Here is a 19,993-nt window from a genome sequence, read left to right on the forward strand (position 1 = left end):
GTGATCCGCCTGCCTTGGCCTCCCAAACTATGATTACATATGTGAGCCACTGTGCCCAGCCTTGTACAGCTTTTTAACATGGCGAAGTCATATTATAATTTTGAACCAGGTGAATAGGAAAAAGTTAAAACATATCAAAGCCTTAGAACTACTATTATCTGAGTGTTAGCTATTACATAATTAAAAATATTACAAATAGTATCTATGAGACAGACCACATTTACCCAGACAAATACATAGGAGTCTTCCATAATACTTAACAATACCAGTTTATAAAACATCTTCGTTGTGGTTCCATGGGAACATATTTGCAATAGGACAGATTACTTTAAGACAATAACACAAAGAAAGAAGCCTTAATTCCACGTAATAAAAGAGCAGTGATTCTATATACTTGTATCAGATCTTACCTGCCTAATTTTCAAGTTTGTTTCACCATCTAAGTTGGATGTTTCAATGTAGCACATGGCTTGGGGCTCACTGTAGTTTGGAGTTGAGAAGCACAAAGATTTAGTGGGGGAAGAAAAGCATAACAACAACTTATTTAAATGCTTAGACTCACTGAAGCCTTTCATTCTAGACAAAGTAATAGTTACCTAGCTTCTTGATGATTTTCATTCTAACAGCAAGATGCTGTGAGGCAGAACCCATGCATGACAACTCATGGATTAGCTTTTCAGCCAGAAGGACCAAAAGCAATTTCCTGACAACAATCAGTAATGGTCTTCAAGATAATGCAAATGAATAGATTTGCACATATTTAAATTGTTCATCCACATAGACACAACACAGACTGTATCTGAAATGTAAAGCAGTTTTGTGTCTGGATTTATCTTTAGCTCAAAAACACCACATGAGATTTCATGCTCATGGCACACATGTAAATTGGTTAAGAAAGTGGTTGATGAGAAAATTCCAGATTGCTAGTTCTACAAACCTGCATTTACTACCCTTTAGCTATGATGAATAGGATCATATAAACCATAATATTTAAATGTTAAGGTTATTTAAAAAAAAGTAGTATGAACAAATTTTACAATGAAAGTGGATATATAGCTTTCTCCCTCTGTTTTCCACTCCTGCTCTCCTATTAAAGTTGCTTAAGAGATTCTCACAGCGGTAAAAACTAAAACTAAAATCAGTCAGCTAGGTCATATTGCTCCTTGACCTGAACCTAGAAGATACACTTCATGGGTTCCCTACCAGTGTGTCTTAGTAAAATCTGCTGTGTGGTGGCTGGCATTAGGGGTCCTTGTTCTCCAGTTTTATCACACCACCACAGCCCAGACTGTCTTATCTTTCCTTTTCACATGCTGATTTGACCTGCCCAGCAACTACAGACATGTGAGTTTGTAGCCCAACTGTACAGTCTGATCCTCAATTCTAAAGAAAAGCATTCTAAAGTTAATCTCATTAATGCCTGGTTATATAACAGGCCTAATTTACTAATATCACATAAGTATTATAAATGTAATCTCTTATAAGCATGTGCACTCAAAGCTAGAAAGAAAAAAATTTACAAATTACAAACACCTGGAATTTTCTAATCAACTTCCAACCTGTACATGTGCAAAACAGACTATTCCAAGTTTCAGAAATGGGCATGTAGCTTAATTCTTTGGCCCGAAGATTTGTGAAAATTGCTTAAACACACAGACATTAATGAAAAATATTTTACTGATTCATTTTAAAGTAGCTCTGCAAGTTCTTCAATTTACTCTATGAGCTTTCTTTCATAAAAGCTGCTACTTTTTCTGAAAATGAAGTCCTTCAATATTTATATTTTCACTCTATCACTTATTCAAAATTTTAGTTTTTAAATCACTGTCACAATAGCAATTTGGCTCTGGAAATTGCTCCAAATTTGTAATTTACTTACATATACATTTGAAACATAGTTTATGAATTTATAAAACACATCTTCTGATAATATAGAAGCATGATGACAAAGAAAATACTAAATGACAATGTTGATTCCATATTCTGACAATTAGAATAACATTCTAATTCTACTTTTTTTTTTTTTCATAAAGTAACTTATCTAGGTCTTTAAATGGCTAGGAAGTTAGGAAGTTCAAATAGCTAAGCTCTATTTGAAGTTCGGCTAATAAAATATGCATCGAAATTGAGAACATTCTCAACAATCACTTAAGACAGCAGTTACTGAAGCAATTCTTAATAGTGCTGTGAAAAGGCAGCAAGAAGTCTCAGATAAGGAATCATGCTAGATCATAAATATTTCAGCAAATTATGATGACATCTAAAACACAAACTAGTCAAGAGAGGCAAAGCAGGCTTTTTGATTAGTAAGTGAAAAATGAAACAAGATGCATATCACAATACAGACACTAGTAGACAGCTGAAATTGATCACAGGAACGTGCACTTTGTCACTAGATACAAGTGGGATAAAAGTTGATCGCAAAGCATGCGGTACAAAATGTGCAACATCCAGCTTTGTGCAGGGGGTCCTCTATAAACCCTATGAGCCCAAATTATAGTCACAATCGCTGGAAGGATTTTACAGAACTTACAGAAAAATTTAAAATACAAGAATAAGACATATTTATAATCTAATCAATTTTCAATGACTGTTTCATGAAAAGCTTAACATTGTTCAAAATAATATTCTGGAGAGAATAAATTAAGCCTTAGTACTTAGGCATGTTATTAAATATGAATATATATTAATGGTACATAGGAAATTAAAATCTACCTTCATTGTCATGCCTCTTAGACTCCTATTGATAACAACAGGAGTTCAGTCTGCCCAGCTGAAGGACAAGCATCACTCAACATAGTATTCCAAAATCCCTTTAAAACATCTGTCCATCACCAAGCAGTATAAAAAGTTTGTGTTTTAAAGGAAGAGACACAGAACTCAACCATATTTGGGTGCAACTGTTCTCTGGTTTACGGTGAGGACCCACATACACGCATCCTATACGACTCAGTGGTTCTAACCTTGAGGACAGACTGATGAGATCTGCTGGGAGATGTTCCCCATTGGTCACTTTCACTATCTCCCCTACTGCCACCTACATGTCCCAGTATAAAATAATTAAAATGGCAAAAAAAAAAAATGAACAGAGAAAAAAACAAACAAACAAATGGACAAAAGAGACAGAAAGTTCGAAATTATTATAGAAAATAATACATGTTAATAAAAACATTTAATGCCATTTTTTTCAAAACTTATTTTGATCAGGTCTGAAGCATAAGAAAACATTTAGTATTTGAGGGTTATTTATTTGCTTTTAAGCCCAATTTAAATTTTTAGTGTAAAAACTTAATTTTTAAAAGTTTACTCATAAGCTTATAAAATTAAAGCATATTTTATAGAGAACTACATTATATTCTAGATTTTTCTTTCTCAAATTTCTCAACCTCATGCCATCTACTGTATGTCCACAGTATTCCAACCCTGACTTAGTCATTACCAAAAAAGGAAGGAAATAATGATGAAAATTATTTTTTAGGGTTGTGATAGGGTTTTGAAAAAAAAGTATACTAGTTCCCACCCCACTTAAAAAAAAAACAACTATTAAAAACGTTCTGACTCCAAAATATTTTCAAAGTTAATTGAATAAATATCTTATTAACTTTAATGCCAAGCTGCAAAGACACAGGCCTTAGGAAGTCACAAGGCATAACTGCAGCCTTTTGAGTTACTTAGCAATTAATGCATTGTTTTGGAAGGGTAAGCCTTTGAATTCAGAGAAATTTTTTCAGAGAGGGTATGAAATAGACATGCCAAGAATATTGACTTGAATTAACAGCTTGAGTTATTTTACTCTACTTTATACTTTCTTAACACATAAATGTATTCATTATTTATTAAATGCTAAAATCTGTTTCATTTCAAAATGAAAGCCTATGAAACACAGTAACTTGCAACTATGTTCGTGCTTTAATTTCAAACTACCTCACAGAAGATGCACTCTTAGTAATTAAAAATTAAAGAAATTGAAAATTAAAATATTACAAACAGTTGTTTACTCTTACTGCTAAGTGGTTGCTCACTTGCAGGTGAAAATCATCATGTACTTCTTTTGACAGTGGACAGTGTAAAGATAGATTAGGAGTATTCCAACCCTGACTTAGTCATTACCTAAAGTCAAAATTTCTCTTTCTGTTAAATGATTAAACACTACTACCCATTTCATGAGGTTAACGCAGATTCAAAGGAGCTAAGTAATGCTAAAACTCTTTGAGAAAAAAAAAATCCTGAAAGGTGGTATTCTGCTACTTGGATTGAAATGTCTAACAGCACAGCCTTTATTTTGAATTCTACTCAATAACAAAAAGCAACGAATCAGATAATATTTTAAAAATATAATCTTGGAGGAAGTTAATCACTGTGGAGACCATATTAAGACACAGAAACTGTTTTGATAAACTGATATTCATAGCCACCAGTAAGTGTTTTTAATGTTTATAAAACAAGTTCTGTAAAAATGGTCTAAAGTTTAAGAAATACAAGTAGCTTTCTGGGGAGTTTCTGAAATTGGATAGAATCAGACAGCAAAGATTTTGAAAATTTCCAGCTTAAAATTAAGTATAAATTCAGGGCAGTATAGTCGACTATCTTCACATTTTTGAGCGTCAAAAATAAAAATTGTATTTAATGGTTCAGTGTATATGATTCATTCTATAATTATGTCTCTAAGTGTTTAATCGGGAAAACAATACTTTCCCAAATTGTTAGAAGGTGTTACTATCATTTTGAACTTGCTTATATAGTCACGTGACAATGACAGATGCAGCCTCTGAGGAAAGGATTGTTAGGCATTTTTGTCACTGTGCGAGCATCATAGAGGGTACCTATACAAACCTAGATGTATAGTCTGTAGGCCATATGGTCTAGCAGATTGCTCCTAGGCTACAAACCTGTACAGCATGTTACTGTACGGAATAGTGTAAAGAAACAGTGACACAATAGTGAGTATTTGTGCAATAGGAGTTTTTCTGCTCCATTATAATCTCATGGGACCACCGTTGTGTATGTGTTTCGTAACTGACCGAAATGCTGTTATACAGCACACGACTGTAAAACATTCAGACGGCCAACTGTCCAATACATTCATCACATTTTTACTTAGTAAAACTGAATGGACACCATTCTGTAGGGTACTCTTAAAGCTTATCAATGTAAACAAAAAGAATTGGGGAATATTAGAATTTGATCATTTAATCCATCTTAATATAAAAGATGTGAAACCAAGGCATGAGAGATTAAGCAGTTGGTTCAAAATCACCAACTCAGAATAAGAATCCCGGCTTTTCACTCCCTAAGGAGAGCTCGCTCTAGATACTACCTAGAACCTGAGACAATGACAATAAGCTCTCCCTCAAGCTAATTCTCAAGACACCAAGAATGGATGGTTAGCTTCACTCAGTTTTAGAGATTTATCCTGATAAAGTTACAAGCAAAGGAAACTAAGAACAGAAAGGGTGATTTGAAAACATCTATATCAATTTTTCTGAAAACAAAAACCTATAGGTACATGACACAAAAAGATATAGAAATATAACTACCTGCAGTTACTTTAATTGGTTATAGACTTACTTCTATAAATATCTAAATTACTTTTACTTGTTCAGCTAAGTTTCACTAACTTGTCATGAATTGAATCACTTTAAATGATGACCTGATTAAATAGATTTTGAAAAAAGGACACCATCCATATTCATATGTGGATTTACAAATAAAACTGTCCAAGGAAATGATGATAAACAACCTCTAAAATATTAAAAACAATTTTTCTTAATTTAAAATAGGACTAGTTTATAGTTTTTAAACCTAAAACCATTTGAAAGTCACATTCTTTAAAGGGTAACAGTGCCATATGAATACTAATTCATACTGAATACTAATTCATGACTAAAATATGAGTAAAATGAAAATTTAAATTAAGTAACTGAAAGAACTTAAAAGAAAGAGCAAAGTACTTTTCTGTTGGAAGAGTATGGCATTTCAAAAGTCATGATGGCAAAAAGAATCATTCATCCATTTTTTAGTACCATTCCATCACAATAATCAAGAAACTTTGCAGGGATTTATGATGAACAAGGATTGAAAGATAAAAATATCAATAGCACTCAATCCATGTATGATATAAAATAAATGACAGGAAATCTTAAAAGAATTATGATCCCCACAAAAGGATCTGGATAGATTCAGAGGGAGAGTAGACTCTTAATTATATTTGAATGATAAAGTATAGTACCTATCACTTATTCTATATGGCAAACATGAAAGAACCCTTTAAGTCCAATCAATTTTTTAAATGTTTAAATAAAAATTATTAGAGAGGTTTTAAATTCTTCGTTTATTCCTTATTTCCTTGGAGAAATCACAAGGTCAATGCAGGGTAGAGAAACCATCCTCTACACTGTTTGAGCATCAGTAGGCATCTCTACCTTGATGAGAGAAGTACAGTGTCAGCAGGTATATACTCTTTGCCTTTTATTACAACTATATCTCCAACATTTACCTGAAAGAAAACTGGGAATTGGTTAATTATCTGCATTGAAAGATAGTTACAAATATACAACCCATTGTAAAAAGCACAGAATACAGTAAAAATGGTTATTGGCAAACAAGAACCTCTTATCCTCACAAAATGGAAGAAAATTATCTAGGAGTGAGACCAGGGTTGGAGGAATCGTTTTAAAAAATGGACATTATATCTATATAACTTATCTTGATAAAATCAATCTATTCTATCCACTTAATTGACATCTCAACTTCTCATATCCTCTCTTTGACATAAAAACATAAAGGAGGAATTTACCGATAGAAATCTTTATCCTATTGAAGGAAATCCCAATGCAACTGGAGACGCAATTATATATAACTGCTCCTCACAATAATGCTTGTGAAACTAGTATTGCTTATAACTCTTCCTCTGGAGAGAAAGAAAATGAGTCTGAGATTCTGAGATTTTTGCTTAAGATGATGGGGAGTTGAAGAGCTTAGACTCAAATCCACATCTGACTGTCTGCAAATCCTGATTTTGCATAATTTTGTGAAACTATCAATGCATTTTAAATTAAAAGTTAATCTCTTCATTTTACTACCTCTTAGCATTTTTCTGAGCCCAGCATAAAGATAAAGACATACTATGTTCAAAAACTGTTAGCAATAATTTAAGTGACAGATGTGTCACATAGCTTTTGGCAAACAATACAATAACTAAGCAGCAACTTGGCTTAACTGAGTTGACCAAGTTACACTGTTAGCCGCTCCCCTTACATCATGAAAGTTGACCTCTTGGCTGAGCGCAGTGGCTCAGGCCTGTAATTCCAGCACTTTGGAAGGCCGAGGCGGGCGGATCACAAGGTCAGAAGATCAAGATCATCCTGACTAACACAGTGAAACCCCGCCTCTACTAAAAACACAAAAAATTAGCCGGGCATGGTGGCAGACACCTGTAGTCCCAGCTACTGGGGAGGCTGAGGCAGGAGAATGGTGTGAACCCAGGAGGCAGAGCTTGCAGTGAGCCCAGATACCGCCACTGCACTCCAGCCTGGGCGACATGGCGAGACTCCGTCTCAAAAAAAAAGTTGACCTCTTAGTAGACAAATGAGCTTAAACATGAATTTCAATACTTAATAGATGGAAAAAAAAGACTTTTTAAATTAAAGCCTGTTTGTTCTTCCCCCTCCCTACTTTTCCTTGAACTCTAAAATAACACTACTGAGGGTAAGAACAGAATAGTGTCCTTTGTGGGAATCATAATAAGAAATTACTGCAGAGGCAGCCCACTGCGGTCTATTATTTACCAAAAGAAGAGGTTAGGAAAGGTTGGGGCAGGGGTATTGTCTTTTCATTTATGACATGTATGTTTAGCGTCCAAGTACGGAAGTTCTGTGTCTCTTGATTCAAAAAATAATTCAGCTGAAATCTGAAATTTGGACTAGCTGAAAGTGGCAAATTACCAGGGATCTCGGAATCCAACACTCCCTACCTCAAAAAAGGGCAAAGAGGAAAAATTAAAAACTGCAAGTATAAATGTAAACTGGTCTTTAAAATAATGTGCTATGATAATACTGTGATTACTCACTGACAGAAAGATAATAAAATGTAAATTCTCTGTAATCATGACACTCAGAATGCATCCAGGTTACCATTTAATTGTTCTTTAATCACCTCCTGTGTGTTAATGTTTCTTCTTAAATTCAACTATGTGCTTCAGAAAATCAGAATCATACCCTCTACACTATCATGGTAGAGTCTAACAGTCAGATTTAAATCCCTAATTGATTGTGCTGCTTTCCAACATCTTTACTCATTGTAAGACAAAAGAAGGGCTTGTGGTTATTAAACTCAATAAAATAGTAACAATTTATATGGTGCCCCAGTGGCCTGGGAAAACCATGGGCTTACTAAATGCTGAAGTTCTTACTAAAGCATGCTAAATCAATGAATGCTGAAGTTCTTTACTGTAAGGAAGGCAGGGAACTTAACTCCTTAGGATGCCTATGTTTAAGATCAATTTCTCAAAAGACATCCAAACACCTGTCTTTCCTTTTGGGTTCTGAGCTCCCAATACAGCATTCCCCTTCCAGTCTAGTGTGTGCATAAGACGAACCAAGAGAAGAAAAAGTCAAGATGACAAAAATGCTTTGATCATATATATTCTAATCAGAGGAATGTCATGATAAAGCAGTTTTAGTCCCCAAAATGCCAAAGTTAAGGAAATGTTTAGGGCTTTCAGTCCACTACCTACAGCCTTCTGAAGTCACTGATACTAGCAACATTGAGGATTATGTAAAATAGTAAGATTATCAGACTGCAACAGCCTTATTTAAAAATCCAACTATTGGCTGGGCGTGGTGGCTCACACTTGTAATCCCAGTACTTTGGGAGGCCAAGGCGGGTGGATCACCTGAGGTCAGGAGTTCAAGACCAGCCTGGCCAACATGGTGAAACCCCGTCTCTACCAAAAATACAAAAATTAGCTGGGCATGGTGGCGGGTGCCTGTAATCCCAGCTACTCAGGAGGCTGAGGCAGGAGAATCATTTGAACCCAGGAGGCAGAGGTTGCAGTGAGTCGAGATCATGCCACTGCACTCCAGCCTGGGCAACAGAGCGAGACTCCGTCTCAAAAAAGGAAAGAAAAAAGAAAAAATACATACATATTGTGGTGGAAGCTTCATGCATTAAAGTGGCTTTACAGAGTAACTTTTACACATGCATTCAGCCCACCACGTCATGCTTCCCTAATAAGTCAGAAGAATATGTTGATTCCAAGATTCTTCTGCTAAATTATCCACCTGCATACATCTCAAAAACCTGTGAACAGTGTTAACTGCACCTCATTGTAAAGAAATAATCTGTGGCGAGAGCAATGAAACCAGCAGCTTACAGTTCAGGCAGGAGTCACAATGTAGTTTCGTGTAGGGCTTTGTGATTACAATACTTTCTTTTAACACTACGTATCTGCAAGCTAACCTTTTGCAACAGGGAAAAGGTTTCAGGGCAGTAACTGGAGAGAGAAACCATTAACACCTCAGAGCTGCAGTCTGCCCAGCTGTGAATGATTAGATGTATGCTAGGCAAATTTGTAGGTCCTTTGAGGGCCACTGAAGAGCAACCACAGCAGCCACACATTTAGAAAGGCAGAGAAAGAGCCCTGAAGTAAAACCCATTTACACTAAGGTCTATCATATCACCTTGGCATGCAGATGACACTCTTGGTTCTGGTTTATTGATTTTATTTTTAATCGCACAAAATATCATATAAGCCAAAGAAAAGACTCGCCTCACAGTCTTGTTATCCCAACAAGTAAGGCTGCTTTTGTGCCTGTTCACTTGTACAATGAACAATTTACAAAGCCAGTATTTCAGGGTACATAGTACTATTTTTTTTCACCTATGATTATATCTTATGATACATGAACCCTGATTTGTCTTGCTTGGTGCTTTAAGCTCACTGCTTGGCATATGCACTCAATAAATACTTGTCAAATGAATAATTTTTTCTGTGTTGCAATACCATGTGACATTACAGATTTTACTTGTCACAAAATATGAGTATGCCATAATTTATAAAACCTTCCCTATTGTTGCATTTCCATATATTCTAGTTTTTTGCTATTGTAAGTAAATAATGCTACAATAAACATTTTTATACAAGTGGAGATATTCTCCAACTTTATGATTCTTTTCTTGGGATAAATTTCCAGAATCCCCTTTTTACAGTTCTCAATATAAATAGCCAAACTGCTCGTTCATAATAGGATGTAAATAATATATTTCATAAAAATAAAAAATCTGAAATACAAGTTTGTTTTTATTTATTGAATAGGTAGCAAATGAAACTTCAAGATGGTTTAAATTTGCAACTTTTATTAGGTTGAATATTATACTGAGTCTGATTATCATATTTCTGGTTTACTGTCAAGTTTTCTTTTTTATATAACAGTGATCTTAATCATTTGTCCTATTTGGTGCAAATATTTCACATAGCCTGCCTACTTATTTGTGGCAGTTTTTGTTGTGTATTAGTTTTAAAATTTATATAACCTAATTCTATAGATTTTGAGATATTGTTCCTCTTCAAATATTAAAGCCTTTATTCTATTTGTATGTTTTCTAAAAACAATGTTTTAACATTTAACTCTTTTAGTCAGTTAAAATTTATTTTAGCATAGGTTGTGACTTAGTTATAAACTAAATATTCAAATACTATTTCTTAAAATTGCTAATCTGTGACAGCATAATTCTTTAAAAAATAATTTTTGCCTTGGGAGGCCGAGACGGGCGGATCACGAGGTCAGGAGATCGAGACCATCCTGGCTAACCCGGTGAAACCCCGTCTCTACTAAAAAATACAAAAACTAGCCGGGTGAGGTGGCGGGCGCCTGTAGTCCCAGCTACTCGGGAGGCTGAGGCAGGAGAATGGCGTGAACCCGGGAGGCGGAGCTTGCAGTGAGCTGAGATCCGGCCACTGCACTCCAGCCCGGGCGACAGAGCGAGACTCCGTCTCAAAAAAAAAAAAAAATTTTTGCCTTTTTCAAATATTAAACAGGCTTTATTTCAGGGCACTATATTTTATTCTACACTATTTAAATCTGCTCCATGTTATTCTACTCATCAATGTCTATTTTTGCAAACAATCCATAGTATTTTAATAACTTTTGCTTTCCATTTCACCTGTAGTTAATCTTAGCACACTGTTCATTTTTCCAACATATATTTTACTTTCTTAACTATTTTGGCAAATCAGATGAAAAATTTAGTCAATTCTTGAGGAAAATATAATAATTTCCCTGGGATTATATTACTTCATAACTTGGAATAAGTGATATTTCACTTTTAATTTTTCTGGGAATATGACATATTTGTAAATTTGTATGAATCTTGAATATCAAAGTTTGGATGCTTTCTTTACAAAGGTCATACACATATGTTAAATTTACTTGCAGGTATCCCATAAGGCCACTGGGAATGAGACCTCTTCCTCACTTTAGTTTCAAACTTGATGCTGCCAACTTAAAGAGTGATGTTAATTTTTGAATATTTTCATGATTTCATCACTGAAACAACTTTTAGTGATCCTAATTAGTTCTATAATTCTAATTATTAAATAACTTCAGCTCTTTTGGGCTGGATGACTTTGGCAACACTTTAAACTCTGTCTTTCTCTATCTCAAAATGGGATGCCCAGGTTAGGGGTGCCATTGACCTGTGAGATGACTGAAAATGCTATTATTATGGGTACTCCTGGCTGGTGATTTGTCTGTCAAAAATAGGAAGAGTAAGAGTTACAATAATCCAGGTAGGTTAGCATAATCTTGAAATAAAGATTGTTTATTAGGAAAATAAGACATTTTAAAGGTTTAGAGTGAAGTAGTACATTATTATCTCCCGACTTTCTATTTTCTGAGCAAGCAGCCTAGGTTATTTACTAGCATGCATATTTACGTTAACTACACTAACAACCCTAGGTAAAATAATATTTATAATAAAATTAAACTTATTATACTTGATTATATCCTACCTGATTATATCCTACCTATCTTCTTTCTAAAATGTTTAAATTCACAGGTGCAAGAGTAGAAAATAAATTTATTTTGAAATTGCTTTTAGCATTTTTGTTTATTTTGTTATTCTGAAAAAGAGATTCCTGTCACAGAAATAAAGAAAGCACACCAAGGTATTTTCCTGTTTGTTGCTCTCATGTAGAAAACCAAAGAAAAAATAGCGGTCAATTTTCAACTATATGAAAGGGGAGATGTCAGTCTCTATTCTAGCCACTGATGGAAAATCAACAGAAATTTAATTAATTTTTGACTGGGGGGTACAAGGTATCCCCTGCAGAAATAAAAGATGACCATGACAAGGTAGAATCAAGGGCATGGACTTCAACCAGCTGGGAAGTACTGAGGTGCAAATAAACCACTGGTTACACTTCGATTGTCCTAGCAAGATATTGTCCTGTGAGATACACCTCTAGTGTCCTGGTAATCTCAGGAAATAAAGTGCCCTAAGAAGGGCAGCGCAGCCTCCAAAAAGTCTTTTACCAAGTTACCAAAGCTATTCATTTGCGGATGACTAGATTTTAAATCTTCTTCCAGAACTAAGGGAGAACTAACAAAAATTGCTTACCTTTTGAAAGGGAAGGCTGAAAGTAATAAACACCTGAATAACATTTGTTAAATTATGACTTAACCTACTAACTGCCATGTTAGAGGTCCTATAAACAAATTAACCTTTGATGTTATATAACTGATTTCATTAGAAAACAATGTTTAACTTGTAAGATTTTTGTTTTAAAGGAATCAGTGGTAAGCAAATGTAATTAGTCTCACTATATGAATTTGAAGTAAAATATGCAGAAGTAAAATATCAGAACTCAAATTCTTATTTTTACTTGGACAGTAGATGATTAAAGCAAAAAATTACAACACAAAACAGGTCATGGTTAAATAAAATCTATGAAAACAGTACTCAAAATATACTATGAAGAAGACAAAAAGTTCTGATATTATTTTTCAAAGTAAGTCTTTCTATAATATAGCAGAAATATTAAATGAATGTGACTGAAGACTCCATGTATGTTTATATTACTAAATAGCTTTTATATTAGTAAAATTCTTGACATTTCCTTATATTATACAAAATATTGTATCTACTAGAGTACACCGCTATGCATTTCTTCTCCTGGAACAAAAGAAAAATCAATGCATACCTTTTCCCAGTGGACAATTTCCCAAGCACCATTTCTCAAAACTGGAAAGAGAAAAGGTGACATTTTAAAGAAAATTTTTTACTGTGAAAAGGCCGTTTCTGATGAAATAATCATTTTAAACAAATATCTTCAGTCAAAATAACTAGTAGCAATTTTTATAGGCTAAAAATCTAATTTTGATAGCAAGAATATGTAAAATTACACAAGAATTAGAAACAACCAACGTATATTTTAGATCCCACAATAACACATCTATAACAGAGAGCAATCTCATTGGTGCTACCAAGCGCTTTCTTTAGCACACAGAGGAACTATGGGGCTCAGCTGGGGCTCAGCTGGAGGAGAAAGCCACAAAAATGGTGTGAAAAAGGAAGTGACAAGCTTAAAAACATTTCAGATGCTACAAGAGTAGCAATGTTTAAAAAGAAGAATCACAAGCACAGAGTAATAGATTTCTAATAGTTTAGTAAAAATTTAACACATAAAGCCATCATAGAATTTGCACCTTTAGGTTTATAGTAACGCAAAAAACAACCTAATTTTTTTCTTTTTCTTTTTTTTCCTTTTTTTTTTTTTTTTGAGATGGAGTTTCGCCCTGTCACCCAGGCTGGAGTGCAATGGCGCAGTCTTGGCTCACTGCAACCTCCACTTCCCAGGTTCAAGCCATTCTCCTGCCTCAGCCTCCCAGGCAGCTGGGACTACAGGCATGCGCCACCATACATGGCTAATTTTTGTATTTTTAGTAGAGACAGCATTTCACCATGTTGGCCAGGCTGGTCTCGAACTCCTGACCTCAAGTGATCTGCCTGCCTTAGCCTCCCAAAGTGCTTGGATTACAGGCGTGAGCCACTGCGCCTGGCCCTAAAAATCCAAATTTTCTATATTTGGTTTTTTGGAAAAAAAAAAAAAAAGTAAAAGAATTAAATTATGATGGGGGGTAGGTATTTCTTAGGGTTTTGCTACTGCTTCACATCAGTAGGGTTACCCAGTATACATTTTTTTTCCTGTGATGTTATCTATAACACTGAGTATGCTAATAAACACCAAAAAATAAAAATAAAAATAAAACAGGATAAGAGAGTATGTGAGGTAGCAAGCACAGCACTTAGTACTTAGGGAGAGAAATATGTCAAGGTCCATCAACAAATTATCCAGATATAAATTCCATGAGGGAAAAGCATTTAATATTTGTTTTAATATTACATTCCCTGGAAATAGCACAGTACCTGGCACACAGTAGCTACTCAGTAAATATTTGCAAAATGAATAATTCATAGGTACAAAAACATTTGATTCAGTTTCTTTTGATGTTGGGAGAGATGAAGGCTGAACCCTCTAAAAGTATCACAATAATAATACCCAAAATGTTAAATAGCAAATTTAATATTAATTACAAACAAAAATGTTATGAAATCAGTGTCACAAGATAAATTATTTAAATTAAAATATTATCTTTTTGTGTCTCTAAATTCCCTGAACATATGCATTGTGTCTTAACCATTTTTTATTTCTTGTACCTGCAGCACTTTTGGTATATAGGATATTCAGATGCTTATAAAACGAATGAATACCTCACAGTGCATTTTGGTGAATCAATTTTGTTAATTTAAAAAAAAAATAATTTCAAGCTAAATAGCTAAAATAAAGTATTTCCAGTATAATATCTTAACTGTATAAGTTAAAGTGCCAATTTTTACAGTACTTAAACAGGTATGGACCAAGGATCTAAAGCACAGGCACCTTAAATTGATCACTATCCGGAAACAAAACTCTAATGCCTGCAGAGCTCACCCAAACTGATCTCAGGAGTAAATCCCCTGCTCCACGTTGATCATGGAGCAGTAGGGGTTTGGAGCTTCTGACCCGGAGTCAAAAGAGCCTCTGGTAGAAAAGCAAGAGGTGCTGTCTCTGACACAGTCCAACAGTATGTTCCTAAAAATCAGTCGTAACAAAGCATAAAGAATAAATGAGGGCCGGGCGCGGTAGCACACGCCTGTAATCCCAGCACTTTGGGAGGCTGAGGTGAGTGGATTACCTGAGGTCAAGCGTTCGAGACCAGCCTGACCAACATGGTGAAACCTGTCTCTACTAAAAAATACCAAAAAAATTAGCCAGGCATGGTGGCGCACACCTGTAGTCCCAGCTACTCAGGAGGTTGAGGCAGGAGAATGACTTGCACCTGGGAGGGGGAGGTTGCAGGGAGCCAAGATCATGCCACTTCACTCCAGCCTGGGTGACAGGGTAAGACTCCGTCTCAAAAAAAAAATAAATTAATAAAAAAATAAATGAGAGCACACTCCCCTTTAATCATGTAACTCAGTGGCTACAATATAATGAGAGAGATGGTAACAAAAAGAGATGGTAAAGTCCTGTTCCAATCAACTACACCCAAGATCAACTGACAGAATGACTGGGCTATAAGTTTGCATAAATTTAGAAAAAACTGGTCAATAGTGTCTAGAGCTCTTTAATGCCATTTACTTCCTTCTGATCCTATCTCATATTAGTAATTCTCCCAGTTGTAATACTTAGTTTTTAAAAAACCTATCGGTGTCCAATATTTCTAAAATCAAGATATTTGACATGACGAGTAAGACTTTAGATTAGACAGGATGAATAAGCTCCAGAGAACACACTATCTTCCTAGAATTTGATTTGGGTCTCAAGTCTTCCAATTCATGGACAAGAATCTTTCTCTATTTATTTACATCTTAATTTTTCTTAGATATGTTTTCTAGTTTTCTGTGAATGGGTCTTTCACTAGATTTAATTCTTGATATTTTATTTTTTTTCTTAATATCATGAGGGTTACTTTTTATTCTATTTTCCAGTTGTTGGCAGTATTTAGAAATGTATTAAATTTTTGTACAATGAATGACCTTATCATCCTGTAATTTTGTTACATTCACCTATTAGTCTGGGTATAGTTTTTTTTAACCTTTGTTTTGTTATTTCTGTAGCAATGCTTTTGAAGCGACTTAATTTCTCTTTGTTAACAATGCTGCATTATGATTTTTTGGCAGTTTTATTATGCTTATATGCCTCCCTGTTTAACCCTTTTTAAAACTCTTCCAGAAAAATGCCTTTGAAAATCTGGAATAATTTTTACTACTAAAAACATCCTGTTGATTTTTGATTTTGTGCCTCAAGCATCTCAAAATCTGTTAATATTTTAAAATCTTCTCTACCATCATCAGCACCCCTAGTTCCAGGAACCACCCCCTCTCAAGTGGATGTCTGTATTAGCCTCAGGCTAGTTTCCTGCATTCATTCTTAATCTCTTTCAAATTCAGTTTCTACAGTGTAGCTATAAGTATTATCTATGATGATTTTACATAAATGTAATAATTACATATTATTATGTATCAGTCCATACACACAAACTTGGGTCAACCCTTGCTCAGAACTCTTCAATTGGCTTCCCTAGGCTCAAAAAATAAATCCAAACATCTACAAGGCCTTTCATGAAGCAGCTCTTGCTCTTTCCCATCATTACTTCTTGCCACTCCGAACACGCCCTCCTTATGCCCCCTGTAGTAAGTGCACCATGCTCTCTGCTGTCTCAAATCCCTTGCACATGTTTCCATGCCTAGAATTCTCTTTCCCTCCATCCTTACCTAGTTAACCTGTACACACACCTTGTAGATCTCAGCTTTAACAGCACTTTTTCAGGGGGCATTGTGTTGACACCCAGTCCTTCCTCCTCACCCCCAAATCTAAATGAGCTCCATGCACTTTTCCTTTAGAGCACTTATCACAGCATCACAGTTTTACTGTATACTTAATTAAATAGGATTATTTAAGGGCTGTCTCTTCCTCCAGATTGTAAGATCCATGACAAGAGAAACCTTCTCTATTATACTCACTCTTACTGTTCCAGTGTTATCACACAGCACACACCGACATAAAGGTGCTCTCAGTAAGTACTAGCTGGGTGGAATGCTGGATCCACTAATATTCTTATCTGTTATGGGATCATATGAGACCACTGTAACAGTTATAAATTTACTAAAGATACAACTCCACTACCTAGTAGGGCTCATGTTAAAAATAACATACACAGGACATTTAATAAATAGTTACATAGGAAAATACTTCGGCAGTTCCTCAAAAAGTTAAGCACAGTTACTACAGACCCAGAAATTCTACTACTAGGTATATACCCAAGTGAATAGAAAACATACATTCACACAAAACTTGTATATGAATGTTCACTGAAACATTATTCATAATAGTCAAAGAGTAGAAGCAACCCAAATGTCTATCAACAGATGAATGAATAAACAAAATGTGGTATAGCCATTAAACGGAATGTTATTCTGCCATAAAAAGAATTTAAGTACAGATACAATGACGTGACTGAATCTTGGAGACATGCTAAGTGAAAGAACCCAGACACAAAGGGCCACGTACTGTATGATCCTATGTACATAAGATGCCAAGAACAGACAAATCCACAGAGACAAAAGGTAGGTTAGTGATTGCAAGGGACTCAAGGAAGAAAGAAAGACTGCTTACATGTATAGGGTTACTTTTTGGATTGATGAAAATGTTCTAGAATTAAGGTTGCGGTGATCAGTGCATAACCTTGTGAATGCACTAAACACCACTGAACTGTATCCTTCAACATGGTGAATTATATGGTATGTGAACTATAACTGAATTAAAAAATAGCTATATAAAAAGATGCCAATGAACTATTTTAACATTTGCTTAAAATAGACATCTCAGTTTTATAAGTGACTGAACTGATTTTCAGTGCAAGCAGTTAGAAATGGTTATGTAACCTTCAGAGGCAGTAACACAAACTGTTCTCTGGTATCAGCTCAGGGCCACCCCTTCCAGCTCTGTAATTTAATCTAGCCCTCCTCAATATGCTGCGACTTTGCAGATGTTTGTTAGTTCACATGTAAAAATAGCCTTGATCCACTTTGTTGGGTTCCATTTAACACATGGGAAGTGTCACAACAGGCTTCTCATATCCAACAGATTATGCCAGAGTCTTCACTCAATAACGGATAGTGGAAGCCAGTGGCACTTACGTGGAAAACCGCCTCCAAAACTGCTGCACTTCTGCCGTCCTGCTCCAAATCTGCTTGACGCCTCCATCTTCTGTATGTGCTCATTTTCCCTCAACCTTGGTCCGATTAATTTTTCTCTCCAGGTTTAAACTTATTTACCTCCTTTCTCCAACTGACCTTTTGCAAATCTTTGTCTCCAGTCAAGCAGTGCATTCTCCTCTCCACCCAAACATTCCCTCTCAATTCATTATTGAAGAAATACTTAGAAAAATGTGGCATACTGCCCAAATGTACACATCTAAGAAACTTTTAAATACATATTCAATGTTTTCTACCAAATGACAAAATCAATACATGCTTCCAGCAAGACAGGTATGTATACAAGGTAAAAGCTGACGTTCCTCTTCTCAAGGCTACTTTCTCACAGTAAGGAGTACTAACTGATGAATCCTTGCACACCTTCCTCTAGACAAACATGGACATTCCTGCTTTTTCTTTCCCTTTTAAAAATTTCTCTGCCACTTGGTTTTCCATTCAACATGCCATAAATACTTTAATGAAAAGCAGAGATATTTAATTCATTTTTGGAAAATACTCCATGGCATAGATGTGTCAATTACAACGGGTTGGATAATTAAGCGAACTCACAAGACTTCACAGGATGTATTCACAAAAGACTTTACTCAAGGCAAAGGATATGGTACAGCAGGAAAATGAAAGCCCACAAAAGCAGCAGAGGCCTGAGAGACTGACAGGTACAGCTCCCCAGGAGCCCTTCTCTTCCATCCTCAACATGAATGTCGAAGCTCCATGGTATGTATGTGAAATCGGAATTTCAGGAAAGTCCAGGCAAGTTTCCAGTGGGGTCTTTTCCACCCTCTAGTTGACTGGCCAAGGCAAACTGTGTAGCCAGTAAAACTAGTTAAGCCATCAATCTCTGTATATGCTTAAACTAAGTAGAGAAGCTAGTCTTGGGTGGCTACAAGGGAGTTTCAAACCTTAAACAGCATATTATAAATCACTAGCTAGTCCGTCTCGTCCTTGTCTTAGGCAGTGTTCAGCATCACACTTCCAGGTGTCCTAGAGGTAGGCACAGAGCTGTCCTTGCCCTGTGTGAGACAACTCAATTTTCCACAACAGCTGCATCATAAAGCATTCAACTATTCTCCCCCGGTGCAAATTCTCACTTCTATTTTTTTTCTACTACCACAGCAATGAAATATATTCACATGGTTATATCCTGTAAGATAGAATGCCCCAAAGAACATTGCTAACTCCGGGACATTTGAATTTGCAGTTTCATCAGATACAACCAGATACTCAAGAATCTACAGCACTCCACACTTTTACCAGCAATGTATAAATTTCCACTGACTATAAACTGAGACAAGCACAAACTCAACAATTCCGTGAATTCTGTCAATCTGATGAGTATTTGATATTTATTCTGAAGGCTGTAGTGGTCTGGATTAATCAAAGTATAAATTACCTTTACATCCCTATGCTGCGTTGGAATCCTAACTAAATAGAGTAATGCTTCTTTGAAAGTATTACAGAACCTTGCTGCTCAACATTTGCTGCATGGGCCTGCTGCATCTGCAGTGCTGTAGGCTCCTTAGAAGTGAGAGCATACTTCTACCCCACCCCCCATTTGTTTTGTTCTTGAAATACAAAACCAGAACACAGAAATGAAGAAAGGAAATACACAAACTTGAGGCTAGCCTCATCTTGGAATATAGATGAGTATACTCTGTTGAAGTTAAAAGTCAGC

The 19,993-nt window shown here is 35.5% G+C and overlaps 1 protein-coding gene across 1 annotated transcript in view; it reads right to left on the bottom strand.

Annotated features, from left to right (window-relative positions):
- The window catches only part of ATP8A1 (ATPase, aminophospholipid transporter (APLT), class I, type 8A, member 1), a 292,825-nt gene that overhangs the window by 215,197 nt on the left and 57,635 nt on the right, over positions 1-19,993 (bottom strand). Inside the window, exons 6-8 of the mRNA XM_011968920.1 lie at positions 13,202-13,242; positions 2,964-3,037; positions 411-480 (exon numbers count right to left, since the gene is read on the bottom strand). Coding sequence (XP_011824310.1) covers positions 411-480; positions 2,964-3,037; positions 13,202-13,242 — 185 coding nt within the window. The remainder of the gene's footprint in view (positions 1-410; positions 481-2,963; positions 3,038-13,201; positions 13,243-19,993) is intronic.

This window comes from Mandrillus leucophaeus, unplaced genomic scaffold, assembly GCF_000951045.1.
Source record: "Mandrillus leucophaeus isolate KB7577 unplaced genomic scaffold, Mleu.le_1.0 Scaffold865, whole genome shotgun sequence".
NCBI lineage: Eukaryota > Metazoa > Chordata > Mammalia > Primates > Cercopithecidae > Mandrillus > Mandrillus leucophaeus.